The sequence below is a fragment of the Rattus norvegicus genome, chromosome 9 (genome assembly GCF_021556685.1).
Source record: "Rattus norvegicus strain SHRSP/BbbUtx chromosome 9, alternate assembly SHRSP_T2T, whole genome shotgun sequence".
Lineage (NCBI taxonomy): Eukaryota > Metazoa > Chordata > Mammalia > Rodentia > Muridae > Rattus > Rattus norvegicus.
In genome coordinates this window covers 7,920,618-7,945,054 of record NC_141542.1, presented here as the reverse complement: position 1 = coordinate 7,945,054, position 24,437 = coordinate 7,920,618, and the positions used below count along the sequence as shown (strand labels likewise).

The 24,437-nt window shown below is 43.7% G+C and overlaps 1 protein-coding gene across 4 annotated transcripts; it reads right to left on the bottom strand.

Moving 5' to 3' along the window:
- Nucleotides 1-1,167: 1,167 nt before the first annotated feature.
- Nucleotides 1,168-15,044, bottom strand: Spetex2dl1 (Spetex-2D protein like 1). 4 transcript variants are annotated; one of them, XM_087567950.1, is made up of 5 exons: nucleotides 14,845-15,044; nucleotides 8,254-8,413; nucleotides 7,131-7,262; nucleotides 6,279-6,462; nucleotides 1,168-1,959 (listed from the first exon to the last, which is right to left on the bottom strand). In XM_087567950.1, exons 3-5 carry the CDS (start codon nucleotides 7,214-7,216, stop codon nucleotides 1,954-1,956), a joined length of 276 nt encoding a protein of 91 aa, XP_087424076.1. In that variant the 5' UTR covers nucleotides 7,217-7,262; nucleotides 8,254-8,413; nucleotides 14,845-15,044; the 3' UTR covers nucleotides 1,168-1,953. The 4 variants fall into 4 exon arrangements, with proteins under 4 accessions (XP_087424076.1, XP_087424077.1, XP_087424075.1 ...); XM_087567951.1 differs by lacking the exon at nucleotides 14,845-15,044 and adding an exon at nucleotides 9,129-9,394; XM_087567949.1 differs by lacking the exon at nucleotides 8,254-8,413 and having other exon boundaries at nucleotides 14,845-15,027.
- Between the last annotated feature and the right edge of the window lie 9,393 nt (nucleotides 15,045-24,437).

Genomic DNA, 24,437 nt, shown 5'->3' with positions numbered 1-24,437 from the left:
ATTGATGCAGCTAAGGAGACCATGATGACAGGATCCTGCTATAACAATCTACTGGGAGGCACAGACAAATCATGTCAATTGCAGAGGCGAATGCTAGCAATAAATCATCGAGCTGAGAACTAGATCCAAGATGGAGGAATTAGAGAAAGGGTTAAAAGAGCTGAAGGGACTTGCAACCCCATAAGAACAACAATGCCAACCAACCAGAGCTTCCAGGGACTAAACCACTACCCAAGGACTATACATGGACTGACCTATGATCCAAATGCTTATGTAGTAGAGCATGGTCTTATTGGGCACAAATAGAAGGAGAAACGATTGGTCTTGTCTAGGTTGGACCCTCAGTGTAGGGGAATGTCAGGAGTAGGGAAAGGGGGTCGATGTGAAAGGGAACACGTTATAGAAGAAGGGAGTGCCATGGTATAGGGGGTCTTATTTCCGGGAAAAAAGGAAAGTGAATAACATTTGAAATGGAAATGAAAAAATATCCAAAAACAAAACAAAACAAAACAAAATCGCATTTAGAGTGTTAAAAAAAGCCACAATCAGGAAACACAGAATACTATGCCTTTGGTTTTCTTCAAATATTCTCGGTACTCAGTTCAGTTCTGGGTCCAGGCTGGACCAAGTAGGTTCCTGTCGCTGACTGCTCTCATATTCCTGTATCGGAGGCACTGTGCAGTTTCCTCTTGGGCCAGGGATGTGTGCAGAGGTGGACAGAAGTGACGGTCTGTGCTGTGGTCAGGATCATCCAAATTTCTGGGTGTTCAGTTCTTTCCAAAACAAAATTTGGGTGTTGGCTTCCTGATTGCTTTTAATCTCCCTTATCCCATGCTTTTATTTCCTGGGAAATATTACAGAAAACCTGATGTATATCCCATTAATATATTCAACACTCTCATCCACAAAACAGCATAATTAAGTGGTATCTAAATATTGACAACAAGGTTACACCGTGGGTAATTTTTGCATGATGAACATGGTATTCACACAGTTGGAAACACAGTCTACAGTGACTGTATAATGGCTTTTGTATCTCAGTCTGACTGGGAAGTAATTATGATGCCCAGTCCCCACGAGAATGCAGAGATCCATCGCTACCTGATAGCTGTGGGATTTCAGATGGTGACACTAATGATCAATAAAAAGGTTCTTAAGAGTGAAGAGTTTGAGATCACTGTTTTATTTAAAAGAATACATCCAGTTTACTCAATAGTAACCAGATGTGGGTAGTCAATATATACAGTCTATATCCTTATCAAAATAGCGAATCAACTGTAAGAATAAAACAAAAACAAATAAATAACAAACTTTCAAATGAATACAAGAAAAACCAAAGAACCAAAATAATCAAAACTCAAACCAAAATCTAAACAGAGGAATTGTGCTAAACATTCTTTTGCTATTCATTCTGCAGAACAGATTTATACCCCGTAGTTGGCCTTGGAACATAATAGATAAGCAGTTACTGATGGTAATAATCTTTTCAAGCGGAATGTAAGGAGGTCTCTTCTATTGGAGTGGGGTATGAAGGACAAGACCATCCAATACCGAGTATAAAATACATCACAGTCTTTGTCTCAAAGTCTTTCCAATGTTGTGAACTGATCTCCATGAAACCCTTTTGGATGACCCATCAGGAAAAGTACAAATTTACACGTGCACAGTCTTTCTGGATGACCAGCAGCTCTTGATTGATGTGCATCAGCACTTCTCTGGGTCCCTCCAAAACTGTACACTTGCTGGAGAGAGGCGAGGTGAAAGTACAGCCTATTCAATCCAAAGAAATCAAACTAAAGGAGGAAAATGCAGTCCACAATTGCTATGGACATTACAGATGAGATGCAATAGTGGTGTATTTGCTGTGCACACTTAGCGCTCCTCCTGTACCACTTCTCACCAAGGGAGATCTTGTCCTGGTCTATGTCATGTTTGAGTTTCTGCTGGAGAATTTCAGACCTGGCAGAGCAAGGGAAAAAAGGTTTAGTGAGGGGTTGTCTATTCTGCTCTCCCTCTTACATCAGCTCTATTCAGTTGGACAATCCAGCATGACCTGTCAGCTGAGGTAAGTCCCTGCATCCTCAAGTGTCATAGAGTACTTGGGCTTGGATTTATATCTCAGCTTTTAAAAACTGCTAGAATTTAAACTGTGGACTATGCACTGTACTGGAATTTAGAAAAAATGAGCATATTTTTCCACTGGTCCAGGTATAATATATTGAATAATAACATTGTAGCTGTCTCTGAATCGCAGTTCAAGAGAGCTATGAGCAACCTAGAATACCATGTGGATGCCTTCTGGAGAACATGCCCAGAACTGAGGTGAAAGTTCTGATTATGTTTGCAGTGAAGGAACCTGCCTAGGTTCCATTTTAACCGCTGTACCTGCAAATACACAGAGAAGCCATCTCACATCAAATCCATGGGAATTGCATAGATCCTGTAATCACTGAGAATGTGCTCCATGCAAATCTTCCCAGCGTACACATGGACATTAAAGGTGATTGTGATGTAGAAACACACCAGCACCCCTGTAAGTCTATTGCTAGTGCAAGGCAATTTGTGAGAGGACAGAAGAGAAAATGACCTTAGATCTTTCCGGAGAGATCACAGGAAGAAAGGAGTAGAAAATACCAAGAAATCCAAAGGATCATATATATTGTTTCATGGGCAAAATTCACATGAACTGTACCAGAACAATACTCTGAGTAGCTCTTTAGCTGCCTGATGCTGAAAACCATGTGGGTGGTCATTCACCCAAAAAGGGTATTTATATAGGGAAGCATATTCAAATGGCTTCTTCCAGCCTGTGTTCCTACCTGAACATTAATGCTTAATGTAAAGATTCCCCAGGATATGCTGGAGGCATAAAAACAAATGTTGTGTGGCATATGTACATAGTGACAAGAGCCTATAAACAGCTCAGTCAGTGATGTGCTGTCCTCTTATAAATCGATATAGACTCAGGGTTCTTTCCCTATTACCAATCTTGCTTAGCAAGTTCCCAAGGCTATGTAGAGCAGTCTTGTTCCCCAGCAAGGGATCATATGTTGGTGGTGGACTAGACTCTTGTTCTTGTTCACTCTTTCAGACTTTCCCCACAGTGTGCAGCTTCTTCTAATCGGAGCTCTCTTTACCATAGTCTGAGTGACTTCATGCCCAAAGCTAGAATCATAGGAAATCTCCATAACCAGGATCGAAATCAATAAATTTTCTCCAGGTAATGTGATTGTGCCACAGATATTTTGAGTGAGTAAGTAAGTAAAAGCTTGCATGGATTATCTCACACTGAATAAGAATCCATAAAGGGCTCCACCCTATGGTACATTTTTACTCCTTGGCTGATGGACGTCTGGATTGATTCTCCTTCCAGGCTGCTCTGGGACGACTACAACACTGATGCTCCCTAGTTGCAGTGGCAACACCTACTCCTTTTTGTGGAATCACTGGGTTAACTAAAACTTCTGTTCCACTTTCTGAACATGGCTTCTCATAGGGCTACCTGTTCTTACACTCCCAGACCCATCTGAAGTTCATCATTTCTCCTAACCTCATTGAGGCTGAAATTAACTGAGAGACAATGATGTTGATTAACAGCACTTGCAGAATACTACACAGATAACATAGGGGAGTGCTTTGGATTATCTGTGCACCTAAAGGGGCTCCTGAAACTGTCCTGTTCTTGCACCACAGCATATGGGACTTTTGCTGTATGATGATACAACTCCAAGCAACTCAAATTCTCAATGAATAAAATCCAAGCCAACAGCCCAGGGGAAGCTGGAGTTGCCAAGGTAGCTGGAAAGAAATGGTAGCAGGCAATGTGGAAAGCAACCTCGGAGAAGACACAGTGAGTGACACAAACTTCCAGTGGGCTTTCACAATTCACAAAGAACAGAGAAGCAGCATAAACTCATGGTTTTATAGAGAAGCCTTGCCCTTACCTCCCTGTACTCCTTTCCTTTGATGTGCTCCAAAGGATTTCAATGCAGATCAGTACTTTTCCCCTAATCACTTGAAAATCTAACTTTACAGGTGTTTTTGTGTCCTCTTTTTGGGGGGTTGCATTTCTAAAGAACTTTATTGTCCTGCTTCTACACCATAACAAAAAGGGACCTGCAAGATCCAGGTCTTTACCATTTGTTACCCCTGTGAAACTGGACTCACTTGAACATATTTCCCACTCCTCCCCAGACTTCGCAAGATAATTCTGTTATGAATTTTTTGAAAACAGAATTAGTTAATAAGTTAAGTGTCCTTTGGCTGTACAGAGCTAGATGGAGATGCCAAATGACTGGGCAGCTGTATTTCATGTTTCATGGATGTAAAGTGAACTCTTAGAGTTCGTTTCTCATGAAACTTGGAAATAGAGGGAAACAGACGTTCACTACTGAAAAAACACATACACACACAAACACACACACACACACACACACACACACACACACACACACTCACCCACACTCCTATATATAAATTCCCATACCAAAAAGACTTGAAAAATCATCCAGCATTAGAAAAAGACACAACATGAGAATAAACATGCTCAGCCACTGCTGGTAAACACACACACACACACACACACACACACACACACACACACACACACAGAAACACACACACACACACACACATGCGCACGTGCGCGGGCACACACACACAGATACACACTCACATGCACAAATGAAAACTTTGCTCTTATGCAGCACATTTCCTGTTGAGTGAGGAATTAGTGGGATCAATGCTGTGTACGAGTCTCTTAGACTCAAGCAGGCTGTGCTGCCCTGGCCTGTACTCATTTCCACTTCAGGAAACCTTTCTATGCAGATACTTGATGGTCCTACAAGTAAGTTACATGTTCTGCACAAATAGCCTAAACAACACCACATCAAATTCCCAAGACAGAGATTTCTAGGAAAAGACTCCATCAAGCTCTATGCTGACTCATCATAGGCCCCTCACTAAAATTACACTGTTTCCTTCATAGAAGACCTTGGAAGCATCAGAGAAGGCAGTGACTCATGGTCATTTACCAGGAACTTTTCATCACATTAGAGTTCATGTGATATTAAAACAACCTAAATGTCAGTCAGAAAAAGGCTAAATAAATAACATACAGTGACTTTTCTGAAATGCAGCACTGTACAATATTGAGAGGGAGTCTATCCTAAAAGAATGCCATGCCCATGATATAATCAGCAAAGAAATGTCAGCAGAGGGATGCACTCTAGGATTCCATGCAAGATCATGGCAAAACCAATAAGACAAACCAGAGTCTTCCAGGGGGATACCTATGTTCAGGTAAAGTGAAGAAATCTAATCCTTATTTTGAAAATCACTGAATGTTTTAAGAATGTGTTGAGAAAATAAGAGAGGGGGCTCCACCTGGAACTGGACCAGTAATGCAAAGACTGCTGGCCAGCACAAAACAGGAAGCTTCAGGTTTGTTGAGAGACCTAGGCTTAAAGGACTAAGTTGGATGATGACTAGACAAAATTGCTTGTCATGAACTGGCCTCCCCGCATGTTCCCCAAGATGCAGGTCAGCACAGCAATGCAGCTTTCTTGGTGAGAATTGGGGGTACATACGCATAACTTTGTTCTTGAAGTCTCAAATCTCTCATGCCAACCCTCAGCCTTTGAGAAACCTTTTCCACATCCTTGCTCTTCTAACCAGCTTCATATTGTAAGGCCCAGATGTGAACTCTCCAGGAGCACTCAAATAAGACAGGACTGACATGCTGCTCCTCAGGCTCTGTAGTTACCCAAGATCTATGAAGCATGCAGACACCATCTTCATATAGAGGGGGATGGGGGAGGAAGAACAAAAGCTACCACAAATGACAATTAGAACCTTTTTTTTGCCATTTCCACCAGGCTCTCCTCCTTGAAAACTACTTACTTCCTGGAGTCTCAAATGATCCCTGTAAAGAAAATGAGCTCCAGGCTTTTGCTTCATCCCTCAAAGCCCTGTTCTAGTCTAAAGAGGGGCTTGCACATAGTACCCTCCACACATAATGGCATGTAGTGCTGTGATGTGTGATCAACTTATCTTCCTTAACAAACTGCAGATTCTCAAAGAGCAGGAGCTTTTGCTTTCCAAACATGCCGTTTCTTGCAAAAGGGCTATCTCCACAGAAAGCCTTGTAAGCCATCACATAAATGAACACTTGGATGAGACAGAGGACAGTACATGGATCAGTCAATAGACAGTTACAGTGGTTTGTCTATGTTTATGGTAAGACATGAGGACAACCTGACCCTGAGGTCTAACCCTACCTGCTGTTGCTTGGCACTGGGGACACAGATGTTCATTCCGGCCTCTTCACAGAGCCTCTTTGCCTCCACAGAGGATGCTGGCAGTTCAGTCTGCTCCACCAGCTGTGCTCTCTTCTCATTCAGCAAAATCTGTATTTTGTTCTTCAATTGAGCTTGTTCACGCAGGAACTGGGAGTGCCTGATGCTGAAGCACAAACAAAAAATGGTAAATCCCAGCCAGCTTCTATTTGCCTCTCACTCTTGCAAGTATAATCATCCCTTCATGGGTCCTCATCCCCAGACATCCGCAGAATAGAGCCACACTATACAAGTTAGCACCAACTAGAGGGGGTCAAATCCAGAATCCACAATCCACATGAATCAAAGTACTTCTGAAAATCCTGACACTAAGACGGTTTACCTAAATCAAGGAAGAAGAGATGGTCCATATGGGTGCTTATATATCTATGGTGTGCTAAAACCATCTTCACATAGTGGGGAAATCCCCTCTGAGGGTTAGTTGAAGACCCAATAGCTATACAATCTTTCCATGTGTTTCTCATGCATCACAGATCTTTAAATCTGCTGTCAGAGTCCTACAGGTTCAGAGTTGATTGATATTCCCATCATGGTTCAAAACTTTCTATCTAGAGTATCCTCAATGGGGAAAATAACAATTGGAGTGTCTTCTACACACTTCCCATGTACGACAAATGAGTCCATTAGTTACTAATCTAAGACCCTTGCCAGGAGGCAGGCTTCTTGTTAAGAGTCAGACACTACGGAACCAGAGCCCTGAATCTGGTTCAAAGTCATACAGGACAGAAGCATTTCCTGCCTAGTGCTGGGTTCTCATCTCTGTCAGTGACTCACCGGTAGGAACTGTTCGCTTGTATGAGCTCCTTGTACCTCTCCATGGCATCACTTATTGAGTTGGTCATCATTTGCATAGACATCATTCTCCTCTCATGTTCGGATTGAAGTTTTGGCAATTCGACATCCAGCCTGTGTTGGGACATGGCCCAAGGAAGAAATAACAATCTGAACTCCTGATTTCAGAATTAGGTGAAGTGTAAATAAAAAAACCAATAAAAAATTCAAATTTAAGAAAGGAGGGGGTAGGGAATCATGTGGCAAACACAAAGACCAGAGCAAAAACACAACAGTGAGACTCCAACAACAATTCTTTCAAGGAAATGTTTCTATGCAAATCAGCAAAGAGTTATTTTGAAATAAGGACTCTTTCAAAGACTGTGGAGATATGGTTCTGCAAAGACCCTCTGTACTGGAGTGGCTTGGGTCCAACAGATAGTTGTGATGACATTTCTTTTGTTTTGAAAACAGGGATTCTCAAACCTTGTTTCCTACTGTTCCCTGAATTACCAGAGGGCATAACTACTTTGACAGGGAAGAGGATTTGTAACCCCTCCTTCCCTCAGGAGAGTCCTATCTACCACCTAAGTAAATAGAAGATGCAAAGTGCTCTGTTGATCCCTGTGGGCTTCCACACCATCATGACCTGCAAACTGTCCATCACACAAATCCTCAGATCCCATCAAACTCCCCAGACTCCCTGACCGTGACCATAAAACCCACAAATACTTTCACATACATACATACCAACCCATATAAAACACAAGGAGAATCCCAACTACATGCATGGAGGTGCTATAGAATCAGTGTATAATGAACAAAATCAGAGGAAAAGAGTGATGTCATGCAGGCATTTCATTCCCGCACTTAGAGGCAGCAAGTGTGACCAGGTCCTTCTAGCTGTTAACAGAACCAATGCTAATCCAAGGAGCTCAGGGTCAAGTACAAAAGAGGTTGACCCTAAACACACAGCACCTAGCTTATCTCACAAGCAAATGCCTGCCAAGGCTCTTTAAAATCCAGGATGGGAGGTGAAACTCTCTCGTGCTATGAGGAAATCTTGGGTTAGCAGAGAGAGAACAGAACACAAGACGGTGAACAGGTTACTGGGCATAATGACTACCTGAGGTCCCAATCATCATAGATATAAAGGTCCAGGATTTGATAAAGTTCATCCCTCTCGAATTTACACTTCTGGATTTCAAGTTTGAGTTCCTCCAGTTCCTTTCGACACTTCTCTTGCTCACTGATGACATTTTGGGATGATGTCTTCCTACCAAATCCTGATAGATAAATAGATAGATAAACCCAAGTGAATTTGCATATTATGGCCCATGGGCAGAAAACGTCATTCTGAATCCCAAAAGGAGGTTGAGGAAGGGGAAATGGTAGAGACTGGGTGAATCCCTGAAAGAGCAGAAAAGCTTTCTTGAACTGGATTCTTAAGCTATGTCCCTCTTCCCAAGCTCTAATGCCATACACGTGCCACACTCACTATTACAGGACCCCTGACACTGAAAGTTAGAATCTGACTGAGACATAAACATCTGGGACATTATTATCTCATATCAGCTGTGGTGCACATAATCCTGGAGTTCATAATGCTTAGCACCATCAAGCTCTAATCATGTATTTTTCAGCCCAAAGTGTCTGAGAACTCAATTCATTTCCAGGGGCACATCCTTCCTTGTTCTCGCCATCAGAGACTTATGTAACCTACAGTAATCTAGAGGATGAAATGCTTCAACTCCTCACCATGAATGGAAACATGCTTAATCTCACAGTGCCTCCAACTGCCACTCACAATTAAAGAACTTCCAGAAAAGAAACTGAAGGCTTACCACTTTCTGGCTTTCTCTCAAATTAATGATCGGGAACTCCTGACTCTTGGTTTGCCTTTGAGAAATACCAAGGCTCCTGCTTGTAAGGCCTAGTCCTTGAAGGCACACCTCAAACCTACCTCCTTGAGGATGTTCCCCAACTCTGCCCAGGACTCACCAAGCCTTCCCCAGAATGATTTCCTCCTTCCTGTTTTACTAGAGAGGAGGTCATCTTCCTTCTGCCTTGGTGTGGTCTCTCCTTGATCTCCACTTTCCTTGCGAAATAGCCTGAGCAGCTGGCGAAACATGCCTGCTTGTGAACCCAAAGGGAACTGAAGGAATATCCCAAAGGCAGTTGGTGTCACCACAACACTGGTGACATCACACACAGGAGATTCTAGGGATCTCTTAGATACAATAGATTGTCCAGTGAAGGGCTTACTGATGATGTCAGTGGGAAGTTCTATGGCCTACCTGCTAACTAGCTTTACCCAAATGGATCAATTTCTGTGGGGGCCCTTTCCTCCAGTCTCTCATATGTCACTGGGAATACTGTTTGGCAACCTCTATTCCAAAGCTAGATGTTTCTCTCTGCTTCATTAGAGGTCATCAATGCTTTTGCTGGGGAGAGTTGCTTACAACCCTGAATTAGGGAACAGATTTTTCTTAGCACCCAAATCTCTAGGGACCAAGGAGGAGGGAGTTTTTTTCTTAAAAGTAAATCTACTACCCAAGACAATACATGTGACACACATTTCGATTCCTAAGGTTTTCCCTTTTTCTGGAGGCCAATGTATTTTTTCTAGACCTCTGACTGCATAAAACCGGGGAATATTTGCTTACTGTACAGACCATGACATCTGACATGGTTTCTATTTACATATCCATGTATTTCACAGAATCAATGATCTATAATCCTATTTTTTGCAATAAAAACTCCCTTTTCTTGGGAACATAGGGATCAACTATAGGCCATATATAAAATAATAAATTTCTGTACCTTTTATATATTAAGTTGGATACCTTCCCTTTCACAAATATAACAAGACAATTAAATTGGACATCACTGAGCCAACATCAACCTGGACCATGTGTTACCACATTGAAACCACATACCCATCCCTTCTCCAATATCATTCTTCCTGAATTTCCAAGTCCAATCATGAAGATATTGGGGCTACAAGCTGAACTTTTACTCATAGCAAACATAAAAAGCAGGCAGGTGGGCAGGGAGTGGAATGGCCTAAGATTAGGCTAAACCTCAATTTTAATGGGTCCATAAGTTCAGGAGGGAGTCCATTTGGCATTGTCATCTGTGGCTTCTGTGTTCTTATCCCGGCTTTCTTGACTCTGTGATACGATGCCACCTCACCTCACATATGTCAGGGTGAAAATCATGTATGACTTTTCTGGGAAGAACTCTGCCTTTTCCTACCATCTGGAGTTATACAACATCAATATGCAAAGCCCAGAAGAGAGGAGTGGAGATTGTGGAGGTCTTAGAAGTTGAGGATGTTTTCTGATTAAGGCACATATTTTTCCTATGTAATTTTCCCTTCCTCTTTCACTAATGATGGTTGACTTCATTCCTGGCCTGAAGTAAACTGGATTCCAAGGTTTTGGATTAGGGAAGCCTCTATTTTTGAGATGCCAGGGCCAGCAAGGGATCCCACTGCATACAGGTTTCTATTCCCAAGGAACTTGCTGCTGCAGAATCACAGCATGGGGGCAGCAGCACAGGATATCTCCCAGCTTTCTCTCCTGCAACAGCTGCAAGTGTAATAAGGCTGTTTGTTTGTTTGTTTGCTTTTTATTTCAAATACCTACAAAGCTGGTCAAAGTCAATACATGCCTTTAAATCCAGCACCCACAAGGTATTTTTGTTTTTGCTTTTCTTTTTGTTTTAATTCATTTCATTATTTTTGTAATTGTTTTTAGGATTCTTATTATTTTCTTTGGTAATTCCCTCTAGCTATTCACTCTGTATCTAGAATGTGAAGCCCATGCTCTGTATGGTCCTATTATTCATGTTAAGGATTTTATTCTTACCACCAACACCACAGATGATCACATTATTTACTTTCAAATCAGGAAAACAGGCATAAAGAAGAGAGATATGCTGTTTGGACTCAGGTAAGCAGGCAATCAGGAGTGTAGGATGGCTTTCCAATGTTTTGGATCAAGTAACCTTCTGTTATTGAGATGAAAGGCCTCTGCTGAAGCTTCCAGTTGAGTAACAGAGAGCCTGGAAAGGCTGAAAGAGTGGTTGCACCTTGAAGGTGAAGGCTGGCCCTTCAGTGCCTCTGCAGCCTGAGGCAGAGTTCTGTTTGGAACACAAGAGCACTTGGCCAGAGATCATAGGGGACTGCATTTTGGTTGAGCCCTGAGACCTGGATGAGCACTGGCCTCCACAGTCCTGATAAAGGGAAGCAGAGCCATATATGTGTGAGGGAACAATGGAACTTTGATCTGTGTGTTCTCCACTGCATTTATCTTTGCTGTATACATAGTATATGTAAATGACAAGGGCATCCTACTTCATCACATCTAGTCTCTCTAGATGTTAAAGCCTGTGCAAGTGTAAACACAGTATAGCTCAGCAATACATTGTGTCCCATTTTGTTAAAGAACTTTATTTTATTTCTATTTATATATTTTTTCTTTTTCACTTTACTTTCTACTCACTGACTACTGATACCTAATTACTCTCTCCCACAATCTTTCCCCAATTCTCCTGGCACAGTCTTCTCTGAGTGTATGATGGTCAACTGTCTCAGTACCTCCCTCCTTTTAAGAAAGCCTTTTCTGGGGGCATTGGTGAGGATGCTGGTTTTGAATGCCTTGGACATGGCTTTCTTCATGCTCCAATTTGCTGGCTTTGGGAAGTTTGTGAAGAACTGTCTGTGAACTTGGTAGATGTCACAAGACATCTTGTCAGATGGTACACAAGAGGCAATGGTTTTGTTAATATTCTTGAGAGTATATTTCAATCAAACCTATCCTACTAGTATCCTAACAATGACAAAGGTAATGGGAGGCCATTAATTCAAGGTCCATACCTAAACATATTGAAAGCAATACAGAGAAATCCAGTAGCTAACATTAAAGAAATGGAGAGAAATGTGAAGCAATCCCTCTAAATCAGGGCCTAGGCAAGGCTACCTACTCTCTCCCTACTTATTCAATATAGTTCTTGAAGTCCTAGCCAGAGAAATGACCTCAAAGGGATACAAATTGGAAGGGAAGAATTAAATTATTAAATTTTAATTTTACTGAGTATGTTAAATCCAAAGCACATTAAAACTCCAATGTAAACAAAACAGCTCTTCAAAACCCCAAACAGAAAAGTATCAAACTCTTAAATCAATCTTTTTTCTTTGCCTTTCTGTTAGCAAATTAATAGAAATTAACACCGCCATATTAATGTCCGGCGAGTTTAGAAATACATGAATTCTGTTCCTATTCCTTAATACTACTGTGTTTAATGCATGTTTTGAAATAGCTCTTTCTTGAATAACACCATATAAGCCCCCACTGCCATCTCGAAATTTTCGGGAGTTAATAGAGACGACACCATCTTTTATTTTCAGGGAGTCTATACACACAACTCACCTTTTCCTGATTCTGATCCAAACTCTCTACAATCATCATACAGCAGATTCTTAATTGGTTAACATGAATTTTTCTAAGTAGAACTTAACTGAGAATGTGTGTACAGAAGAGGTAATACAACAGAACACAACAAACATGGACTTAGTCAAATACCTACATTTATTGGGGCTTTTTTAACCTGCTGACTTCTTTTATTCTTTCAGGAGAACTTGCTTTTCATTTTTCAAAATATTGGGTTTCCTTTTATAAAAATATTAGAAAAAAAATCTCCTATGTCTTCTAATTGTATTCTATATACAAAAGTAAAATGAATGAGAAAATTTAATGAGAAGGAAAATAAAGCATTAAATATCATAGGATGCTTGATTTGGGCTTAAACTACCTGTTTCACCTGAGTAAATATAAAATCTGTTTCGTCTTAATAGTGTATTATATATTAAAGAAAGCACACCATATCCTGGTCCTTATCCAGTAGGTGACACTCAAAACCAAGAAAGCAAAGAACTCCATTTTAATAAGACCTAATGCCTACTGTATGCTTAATATTGTTTTTATTTAAAACTTCCACAACAGATAAATGCTTTAGTTACTTCTTTTAAAATATGATCAAAACCACTCGACAACCAAATACTTGTCAGTCAAACTCTGATGTTCAAGAAAGTGTAAGTTTTAAAGTTAAGAGATAGGGCCTTATTATGTAAATCTGGCTGGCCTGAAGTGTACACCAGACTGGCTTCAAACTCATGCCACTATTTCTTGAGTACAACAGATTTTAAAGGATGTTTTACACTGCCAAAGTTGACTTGAATTTCTAAAGGGCTCAAGTGATCCTCTTGCCTTGGCCTCTGGCCCCCACTACCCCCAATAGTTGAGATTTTCCCCACACCTACAGGCCCACTACTGACACTGGTGGAAAAGTATAATCTTACCCACCAGTAGACTATAATAGCATACTGAAAAAAATTGTATTAAACTTAAGGCAGATTAATTATATCTCCAAATGTGCTATGAGTTAATGAGAATATTAGAATACCAGCAATGAACTTGGAGGCTAGCACACACACTTTCCTATTATGTATAGTAACACATTCCATTATATCTGAATATCCACATATCAAATATTGCTAGAAGCTGAGAATAGTTATTAAAAGATTTTAGGATAACATTTTTGAAATGTAAGTAAATCACTATGCTAAGCAAATTTCCATGTATGTCACAAATACTACCCTATATAAAGCCTGAAGTCATCACATTTCTGACACTAATGTAGTGAGTAAACTGTCCAGTATTGTGCGATCTTAATTATTGTGATAGATAATTCACAATTGTGATTCACAATTTTTACAAATGATTACTAAAGTCCAACTCTTTTTTAACATCTGTCGTAAACTGTATAAATTTCTTCCTTTACCTTGAAAATGAAAAAAATTATAAACGAGATGCAACTCACAAGGGATTTGTGACTAAATGGCCATCAACTTTTGCAGTACTGATTCCTAGGCAGAGTCTTACTGTAGCCTAAGCTAGCCTGGAAGCTACAAAGCCAGTGTCCTGGGGTAGAGTAGGGATTTCAGCAGGTGTCCTGTCCTGCTATCCCCTCCTTCACCCTTCCCCCAACCCCACTCAGGCCTCTGGCTCCTCCCCATCCCACGCACACCTGAGCTAAACACTCAAGCTGAGGCCAAGCCACCTCCACCTCTTAGGCACCACTGTCAACAGGGCCTGGCCAAAGGTGGCCTGCGAAGGCCCCGCCTCCAGCCCCCCAAAACCATACTGACTGAGCCAGGGGAGTCAGGGCTGGCATCCAGAAGTCCACAGGCCCTGCCTCTGCCAGCCTAGGCCTCACCTAGCAGAGGAGCCCATGCCCGCCCCTACCCGGAAGCCGCCTCAGGGCTGGGTGGCAGCTGGCCTGACCCAAGGCACCTACCCCCAAAGGCGGGAAAGGGCTGTCACGTGACGCCCAGGTCCTGCACCCGGCCCACCCTGGAGCAGCCCGAGGTCCCCAGGGCTGCCCGTGGCCACCGGCCTCCCGCCATCTCCCGGGGCCCCTCAGTGCTTGTGTAGGACCCAAAGTCAACAAGGCCTCAACTCCTGCCCTCCAGGCCTTACCCTGGGGGCTGTCCAGTGGGGAACCCAGCACCGGAAATACGAAGGAACCCCTTTTTGCTCTCTCCCCCATTTCTTCGTGCTACATCAAAAAAGCCGAATTTCATCCTCCCTGTAAGGAGTCTTTGGCTTTGGGCTGGTCTTGCACTGTCACCCAGGGCCTGCCCTTGGCTCACCATGATGGCAGCCGGAGGTCCCCTGGAAAAAAACCCGAAGATGGCACAGAAGCCACGCGGCTAGCAGCTACTCGGGGCAGCTGCGGAGTGGCGGCCTGGCCATAAACGGGCAAAATGTCGCGGAGGCAGTGGAAGGAGAGCCAAGGGCCTCGGAGACAATGGAGTCGGGAAGCAAGCGTGGCGAGAGTCACTGAGTCACTGAGGCGTGGGCGGCGCGCCCCCGGGATGACTGTGCGGGGCTGGCCTCGTGGTGGGCTTCAGCCAATGGGCGGCAGCGCTCGGCCCTCGCAGGGGGACTGGAGGACCCACGACGCCCACCCGAGTAGGTGAGGGGTGCGCGTGGGGCATGCGTGAGGTACAGTTCTCGGGACGAGCTAGGCCCGAGCCCCACAGACAGACGGACAGACAGACTCAGGCCACTCCCGGGTCCCCCAGAACCGTGTCTGAAGACTCTTTGAAACACGTCCTGTGCAGAACTGTGGTCAGAGTTCTCTCAGGAAAGCATTTATTCCAGTCATTCCCTCAAAATGGCGCCTTGAATACACAGGGTTGTCCCGTTGGAAAAGACCGGCGACCGAATGGGAAAGTAACGAAACGCACCTAGAAATAGAAAATAACAGGCACCTCTAGACAGAAGGCAGCGCCTGGCCGGACCCCTTCGCCCCTTTCACCAGCCACATGTAGGAGGTTGAGTCCGGTTGCGTGTTGGAGGACATGCTCACAGGCTGGCCCTTCAGCCGTCAGGACTTTTTTCCCCCCGTTTTTTCCCCATTTGGGAAAAGTGCCTGAAATATCAGGTACAAGGGACACAGCAGTGAACACGCACGAGAATATTTCTCCTCTCGTGGCATTTAAATCGTGATGCGAGCATTTCCTGTAGGCTTGACAGAAACAGGCTAGGCCAGCTGAGAGAATTCGAGAACATTCTCAAGGTCGGAGAAATGGGGCCTACCTACACCAAAGCCGCGCTGTAGGGTGGTGGGTGGAGATAATCTCCTATCACTGAACAGCTTGAGCGCCATATTCCGTCATGACTACTTTTTGTAGTGATGAAAAATATTACTTTTATTTTTGAACTGGCAAAACGAGAGACTTAAAATTGCCATTAACTATATAGTAATGCTGGATAAAATGATAATAAAATAAAAAATAAAATAAAATAAATAGGGATGGATGCACCCACTTAAAGGGAGGGAAATTCCAAGGTCTCCAAAATGAAGACAAGTTGGAAACTGCAGTGGTGAAGATCTGATTCTCCCCTGGCCTTTGATAGGTAACTACATTGTGGTGTGATCGGTGTAACAACGGGCCTGGACTGTCCTAATTTTAGTACAGAGAAAAAAAAAAAAAAACCACCATACAGATCTGGAATGGTTGGTTAATGAGCAGGGACAGATGGTTCTAACCTCTAGCTCTAGGCATAGATGTGTGGGCTGGAAGGAAAACTTTGAAATAGTGCAGACAGATGTGGAACTGAGCACCCTGCAGCATACCAGTACTCTGGAAAGGCAGCACCCTAAGGAAAAACATGGACTTGGGGAACGGAGAGCACCATAGAGATTAGAGCAAAACCCCACATCACTTAAGTCTGATTAGAATTTGACTCTCTACACCTGCATTTCCAGAGTTTGGCATTTATATTTATGACATGTTTATAACCAGAATCTCAAAATGAAGAAATGGGCCTTCCCAGTGCAATATCCAATTCCCTGCAAAAGATTCTTAGGCATGGTGTTTTATAAATGTTCGGAAAAGGAGAGACGTGAAGGGGTCCTCACAGACATGACTTTTCAAAGAGAACCCTACCGGAAGTAGGTCTTAGGGGTGCAATCTCCTAACCCCAGCTGCTTGGGAGGAGAGTCTGTGAGGCAAAGAAAACAAAAAGTTCAAGGGTGCCCTGATGATTTACCAACACTGTTTCAATATTAAAGGAAAGAGAGAACTGCAGAGGATGCTGCACAGGATAGAGTGCTTGTCCAGCATGTTAGAAGGATATCCTGGCTTTAATTCCCTGTCAGCACTCTCTCTGTCTCTGTCTCTGTCTCTGTCTCTGTCTCTCTCTGTCTCTCTCTGTCTCTCTCTGTCTCTCTCTTTGTCTCTGTCTGTCTCTCTCTTTCTCTCTCTCTCCCTCCCTCCCTCACTCCCTCTCTCCCTTTCTCTCTGTCTCTCTCTCTGTGTGTGCGTGCGCGCATGCCTGCGTGTCTGTCTGTCTCTGTCTCTTTGTCTCTGTCTCTCTCAAACACACACACACACACAAACACACACGCACAGACATACACCCCAAAAGATTATAAAACATTTACCATGAATAGGAATGGCATGTTTGGATTGCAGGATCTTTTTTCTTTTTCTGTCTCTGCCCTTGGTCTTTCAAGACAGACTTTCTCTGGGAGGCCCTGGAATTCTCTCTGTAGACCAGGCTGGCTTACAGAGACCCACTTGCCTCTGCCTCCTGAGGGCCCACCACTCCTGCCTCTTTTACTGCTTTAACATACACTTTAAATAGAAAGCTGATAAATATCCTCCCTCTTAATTAATTCAAAGGCCTCACACGGTGTTTTTACTTGTAAACCCCTTCTCCCAGATTAAACAGCACTGTACTCTCCACATTACCTCCTGCTCTACCCTGCTCTCCTAGCTCCCTCACAGTTTAATCCTCATTTAACTTCACTTTTCTTAGCAGATGAATAACCGTCCATTGTGCTTCCCGCACACTCCTGCCTCCTCTTTTGAGAATTCTCTGCTTAATTCTGCATCTCACATTTTAGTTGAGTTTTGTTTCTTCGTGTTTAGGTAGTTTCATTTTTTACATAGCCTAGCTATTAACCCTCTTTCCCACGTTGTAGGCTGCTGGTTTGCCTAAATGATGCTGTCCTTTCCCGTGAGAAGTTTTTCACCTTGATGCAGTCTCCATGCCCGTGGTATCAGTGTCCTGTTCAGAATGGCCTTTTCTGTGCCAAAGAATCAAGCCTATTCCACCCACTGAAAAGGTCTTATTCAGTGTGTATGAGGGCTTTTTATACTCAGATAATCATACAGATAGAGCTCCCTCTTCTTATTCCCCCTTTAAAAGTATATATACATAAAATAAATAAATTTGAAAACTCATGTTAATTGTCCCAAAGAAAGGTTCAGACTCATCACCCATCTCTCTTTGTTTAACTCATGTGCTCATAGTTTTTAATTATATTTGTGTGTGTGTGTGTGTTCGTTTGTGTGTGTGTGTGTGTGTGTGTGTGCGTGCACGTGCGCACCTGTGTGTGTACATGTGCTTATCGATTATTTTGTTTCTAAAAATTTTAGTTTTACCAGGAATAAGATGAAGTTAGCCAAGCTGACAACGTCAGTTTATGTGAGCACTTACTCATAAGTCAATTTGGTGCTAAGTACATGGTGTGCAAACCATAATTGCATGTACTCAGTCTATATAAACAGGATCACACATAAGATACTTTTAAAAACCAAGATTTTGAAGGTTATTATTTGCTGAGATTGTTTTCTATATTTTTCATTGTGAAAAGGAAATCTAACAGGGCTCTCTAGAGATATATTGCTAGTTCCAGATCATGCAGAAACAAAAGCAGACACATGGGAGAGGCGCTCAGGGATGTTGAGGGCAGGGGTCAGGTTCTATCTCAGAGTAGAATGGGCCTGGAGAAGTGAGGCAGCAAGAGCAGGGCTTCAGACTCAGTGCAGCTGGCTGTAGCTCACTGTGCCAGCTTGTACTGCTGTCGGCAGTTTATCCTTTGAGTCCCAAACCACTAAAATGACAAAACCCCCTTTAGTTACTGTCTGATGTTACCTCCTTAGTCTAGTATAACAGAGATACAGTTTAGCGGGATTGGGAGTTTTATAGATGTCTCCATTTTTGTTGTGTGCAGCCCCATGATCTAGTGAACCCATGTCCCATCAGGACACAAGTCCCTGTGGGGTCCATAAAAATCACAGATTAAATGTGGACTTGTGTGCCCTTTCTTTAAAAATTAAAGGACACTTTCTTTGGGTTAGTGTGGACACAGAAGACTGTACCTAGGCCTTGGCAGGGAGGCCCAGGAAAGCAAAACAAGAGACAAAGAAAGGAACATCATGGTCTCAGCTCAAGGAAAAGGAGCTCTTATGTTGCTGTTAGAGTTGGCAGAATCACAGTGTGAGGTTCTCTCAGGGTTGCAGGAGAGACAGAAGGAGAAAGAAAGGAAGACTCTTTTAAAAACTCAAACGTTTGTTCCCAGGTGGAGAGTAAATTCCAAAATGTCTGCAGGGAATGTTATCAGCGCAGTTGGGGGATGGTCAATGGTGTCCATTTACTTTCTCCCCGACACAGAGTCAGGGGCTAGCTTTTACTCCTGCGTCCTTTTACCATAGTTGTTTTCCTAACGACATCTCTGTATGAGGAGATAAGTAACACTAACTTACACTGGAACTGCTTCACCAGTTAACTGTCCTTAAGGGCACAGCACCTTTACCTCTCAGGGTGTTTCAGAGTGAGGAGGGGCCAGCCTGACCTAAGACAGGTTACTGTGACACAGAGATGCTTGAGTCTGAGATGGGAGGGAGCGGGGCAAACCCCATCTCTCCATGGCTGCTCAGTGAACTTCCAAGGCACAGGGCAGTTTGTCAAAATCACTTAGTACTTAGGGGTCCTCTGCTCCTGACGCCATTGCCTGATGCTTAGCAGCTCCCATGTGGTGCCGTAGCAGAAGTGGTTCTACTGTGCCACACCTGGAATAATTAAAACCATCAGCAAACACATGAACCAGAATCAGAACTGTCCTTTTGTTCTGGGCAGGATTAAGGGGGGACCGTGGGAGGGAAGAGGGCTCAGGTCTCAGTTGGACCTTTTGTGTCAAACAGAGAGGTGAGGGGTTTGTCCACGGGCAGCGGCTAGGCAGAGTGTGAGAACAGTTGGATAGGGTGCAGGCTCGCCTGCAGGATAACATCGCAGAGGGCTTAGGAGTAGGGTTGGGACTTAGAGCTGTCATGCAGAAGTGAAGGAACAGAGTGAACAACGGGAGTGGCAGTAAAAGATTTGAGGCAGGAATTTCAGTATTCGCCATTTTGCCTTTAGGCCGGTAAGGATTTGGGAATGGAAATTATTCAGTCCAGGTTGGGTGTGGCTGTTGTATACTTGATATTGGGGCCAGATATGAACTGAGACTATGTAAGAGTATGGGGTGAAGTTTTGAGGTTTGATTTTAGGCATGCCAAAGAGCGTTCTTAAGCACAGACAATTTGGAACCCATCTCAGAAGGTCAAGGAAAAAAGAGAATACAGTCATTTCTTAAGTTGTTACCTGGGTCCAGGCAGCAGCTGGAGGAACGAGCATGAATTGCAGAAGATCGTGTCCCAGCCTATCAGGTGGCAAAGACCAAGGAAGCCCTGGAGTTCTGGAGAAGGCCTAGGTCTGGGGCCCCTCCTGACACTGGCCAAGACTTAAGTTAACAACATGCAGTAGTGGATGTGCTCTAGGAAACAAGGAACCAAGAGACTCTGTTCTGGAGAGTTGGAGAGATAGGAGGACAGGTTTTACAAGGAGCCCGAGCCATGTTTACATGGCTTGCCAGTAACGCCCAGAATGTGGATCTTAGGTAGAAAAAGAATCCCAAGGCCCATAGGTTTCAACCTGCAACAGGCAGCTGTTCAGCTTGTAGGAAGCCAAGGAAACCACACTGTCAGTGGGTGGGTGTCAGCAAAGGGAGGGGATGGAGAAACGACAACCAGGGGAGGGGGTCACAGGAGCCCTAAACTCCTCTCCAGTTTCAACACCAAATGTTAGATGGGACAGAAGGAGGCAACATGAATACAAGGAAGTCGCCAACCTCAACAGAAGCAGGCTGTCATTCACTAGAACAGTATAGGATCCCTCCAGGGGAGTGGAGGAGACTTGAGGGTTTTTTAGAGCAGAAAGTAAACTTCAGCAGTGGAGGATTCCATCTGTACATCCGTTCCTCTGCATCATGGACTTGTAAATGCCAACGTAGGTTGACATGTTGACCTTCTTATCAGAAGCATCCCGTAAGCTAACTGCCCACAGATGTTAACAGCTTGTTGACTTTCCTAGCCAGAGCTTTCTAGCTCCTCTGAGACTTTTAGATCATTAACCCTTCCGTGACACCAGAGATAAAGGTGCCAGTATTTCACCATTGTGGAAATGTTGCCATCCAGCCAGGGCTGTGGTTTCTGGGCTTTGCGGTTAGATAGGATGACCAAACACTCCACTTTCTCGGTGCCTTCTGACAATGAGAGTCATTTGTTGGGGATGAGCTCAAATCCTCCCAGTCCTGTGTCCAAAGGGTGTCATGTCTTCAGCAATAGAGTTTGATCATCAAATTCTGGGAGGCAACCAAAGGCCATAGCCTACATTGTCTCAGAGGTGGCTCAACTTCCCCTGACTAAAAACTTGAGAGAATATTTCTCAGACATAATGCCGAGGTTATTTTCAGATACTTCATGGCTCCTAGGGAAGCATTATCCTCCCAAGGTATGTGACACATTATTGAAATCTTACAGAAACCTTATTCAAACTGTGGGAAACAATTGCTAAGATAAAAACTGGCAGTAAACATTTCAATGTGGCAAGGTTAGCAGCATGATTCATATAAGCTGAGAAATAAATCTCTATATGGCTTCCTTACCTGCCTGGGCTATTAACAGAGGAAATATGGTTACACTCGAATTTATTTATTATATATGTGGATGTTGAAAATATTTTATATTAAGTTATTAATTTAATTAAAACTAATTTTAACTTAATTGATTAAATTAAAAATAATTTTAATCATCGGTAGCTTCTGGTTGGCTTTTGAGTAGTTTAATTTAGCCACATGCTTAAGTGCACAAGTAGCATTGGCTTCTGTCCACATTCTACTGCCCAGTCCAACCTCCACAACTTCTATTACTCCTAGATAATAGAAATAGACATCTCAATGTCCACAATGAGCTGAAGAAGTCCTTGGCTCATGCCACTTAAAGACTAATTAGTGTTAAACCCAATGCCTTCTTGACACCACTGACCCAGAGAGCAAGCCCAAAGTGCTGCTCAGTTCCTCCTAGTCCTTTAATGTCTGTGGGCCATCGGGGCTTCTGCTTTGTGTGCTGGTCTCCTGAAGTCATATGGGGCAGAGTCACACACTTCTTTCTGCTGAAATCCAGGCATGCAGTGTTGCTATGTTGTGCAGTATTTCTCTGCAGGTCAAGGACGTGAGTGTGTATGGAGACAACAGAACAGTTTACGAACATCATGTGCTACTTGGTGTTTGCATCAAGGGTCAGGCCATGAAGTGCAGTAGATGGTGTAGCAGGCCAGCCTTGGCGCACTGGCAGCAGAAGATGTAGCGGGAATGATCCAGGCACAGTGCCTCCAGCATGGCCCCTGAGTGTGGTCAGCTACCTGGTCTACTAATGTGCTGTCTCCTGCAGGCAGACTCATTTGCAAGGTACCTGTCCTGGGCTTCCAGATCCTGCTCCGACTGTCCTCTGGTTGGTCCTGGGTGTTCTTCCCATTGGAAATCTTATGTGCTGTGTACCAGTCTGCGGGCAACAGCCAGAACTCAGGTGCTTCCTTCCTCATGTGGCATCTCAGAGACGTGTGTGTGTGTGTGTGTGTGTGTGTGTGTGTGTGTGTGTATGTATGTGGGTGTGTGTGTGTGTTTGTGTGTGTGTGTGTATGTGTGTGTATGTGTGTGTGTGTGAGTGTGTGTGTGTGTGTATGTATGTGTATGTGTGTGTGTATGTGTGTGTGTGAGTGTGTGTGTATGTGTGTGTATGTATGTGTGTGTGTCTGTGTGTGTTCATGCACGTGTGTACAAGTGATGGCATGCTTGTGGAGATCAGAGGACAACTTGCATGAATCAGTTCTCTCCTCCCATGAGGATTTAAACTCAAGAACTAAAGGTCTCTGCCAGTTCTGTGTTCTAAAAGCCTAGAATTTTGGACAGGAAATTTAGGCTGATGTAGGCACTGGGGAGCTTCATTCGTCTGCAGACCATGGTCGCAATTTTTGCTATGGCTACTCTGAATCGCTACATACACTTTTATATTTTTAATTGGCGTGTTGTCTTAAGCAGCATGGTTAAATCAGATGCCAAGGTAGATGCACTTTCAAGCAATGCAAACCAATCACCTTTGAAAGTTATTTGTAGGGAGCTGCGCGGCGAAGTAAAGATGGCGCCCACAGCCAGCCCAGTCCGAATGTTAATAACTTACCACGCATGCACAGGCTTGTCCCCTGTCAGGGCAGCTGTATGATAATGAGGTGAATCTGGCGCCCTCCTGTGGTGAACAACAGTACTGCACATGCGTGGGGTTTTGCACCTCAAGTCAGTCTGGCTGGGGCGGTACTATGCTAATGGAAGTTCATGCCATGCCAATCTCTGGAGGACAAGTAGCTGGGATGGCAGTGGGGTGACTCGTGCCCCACTAATCCCTGAAAGAATATTAACATACTGTTGTGTATATAAGGCGAGCAGCTTTGCCGCTCCGCGCGGTAACATTTAAAACTGTAACACTTGGAGCTGTAGCACTTAGAGCTGTAACACTTAGGGCTGGCTGCTGCCGCCGCCGCCTCCCTGTGTCAATAATGAAGGTGTCCTGCAGTAAAGGCTGTTGAGAAGAATCCAACCGTGTTGCGTCTTCCTTGCTGGCCGAGGTGGGCGTGACAGTTATTTTTCTGAACAAATCTTTTGAGGCAACAAAGCTTGCTTCAGACTAACATCGACATCCCCAGATAATTTGTGTAGGAAACTAAGTGTTCACTGCATAAACCTCTATGCATGTGCCAGCAGTTAAAGCTGAACAAGCAGGACTTGGGCTATAAAATGAGGAGGGGACAACCCATTTGGAGGTCAAGGAGTAATTGGCTCAGATCTGAGCCCATGAGCAGTGGAAAGAGCTCCATCTCTTCCCATCTCCCTGGGAACCTTGAGAGTAAGATTTACGGTCCTGCACATTATTTCTAAGCTTCTGTTCCTGCTGAATTATTTCTGCTCTAGGTCATCTCATAGTCCAGCACATAGTCCTTGACTGTAACATATTGTAACATAATGGTACAGAGGGCCTTTCCATGATGCTCCTCACCAAACGGCATTGGAGGGAGGTTTCTGTGAAACTGCAGTGGACTCTAGCAGAGTTTGGAAGCAGGAAGGGGATGTGAGGTTACATGGTACCAAGACCTGTGAGTCCTCAGCTGTGAATTCTCCTCTCAGCAAGCACTTTGGCTGACCCTAATCACCACCCATTTCAGTAAGGCAGTTAGCCCAGTGGCTTTGGCTGACTCACACAGGAAGGAAACTCATTAAAATTTATTGGGTAGTTGGGGCTGGAGAAGGGGCTCAGAGGTTAAGAGTCAGTACTGCTCTTGCAGAAGAACTTTGGTTCCCAGGACCCATGTCAGGGTGCCTAAAACTGCCTGCAACTCCAGGATATCTGACACCCAGCCTCCAAGGGCATGCACAGTCATGTGCACATGCTGCCACTCAGACACATATGACGGAATTAAAAGTTTAAAGGAAATGAATGTAGAAACAAAATGGACTATGTACCTACACACAAAGTCTCAAAAGGGAGGGAAGAAGCAAATTAGAAGTCTTTGTTTCCAG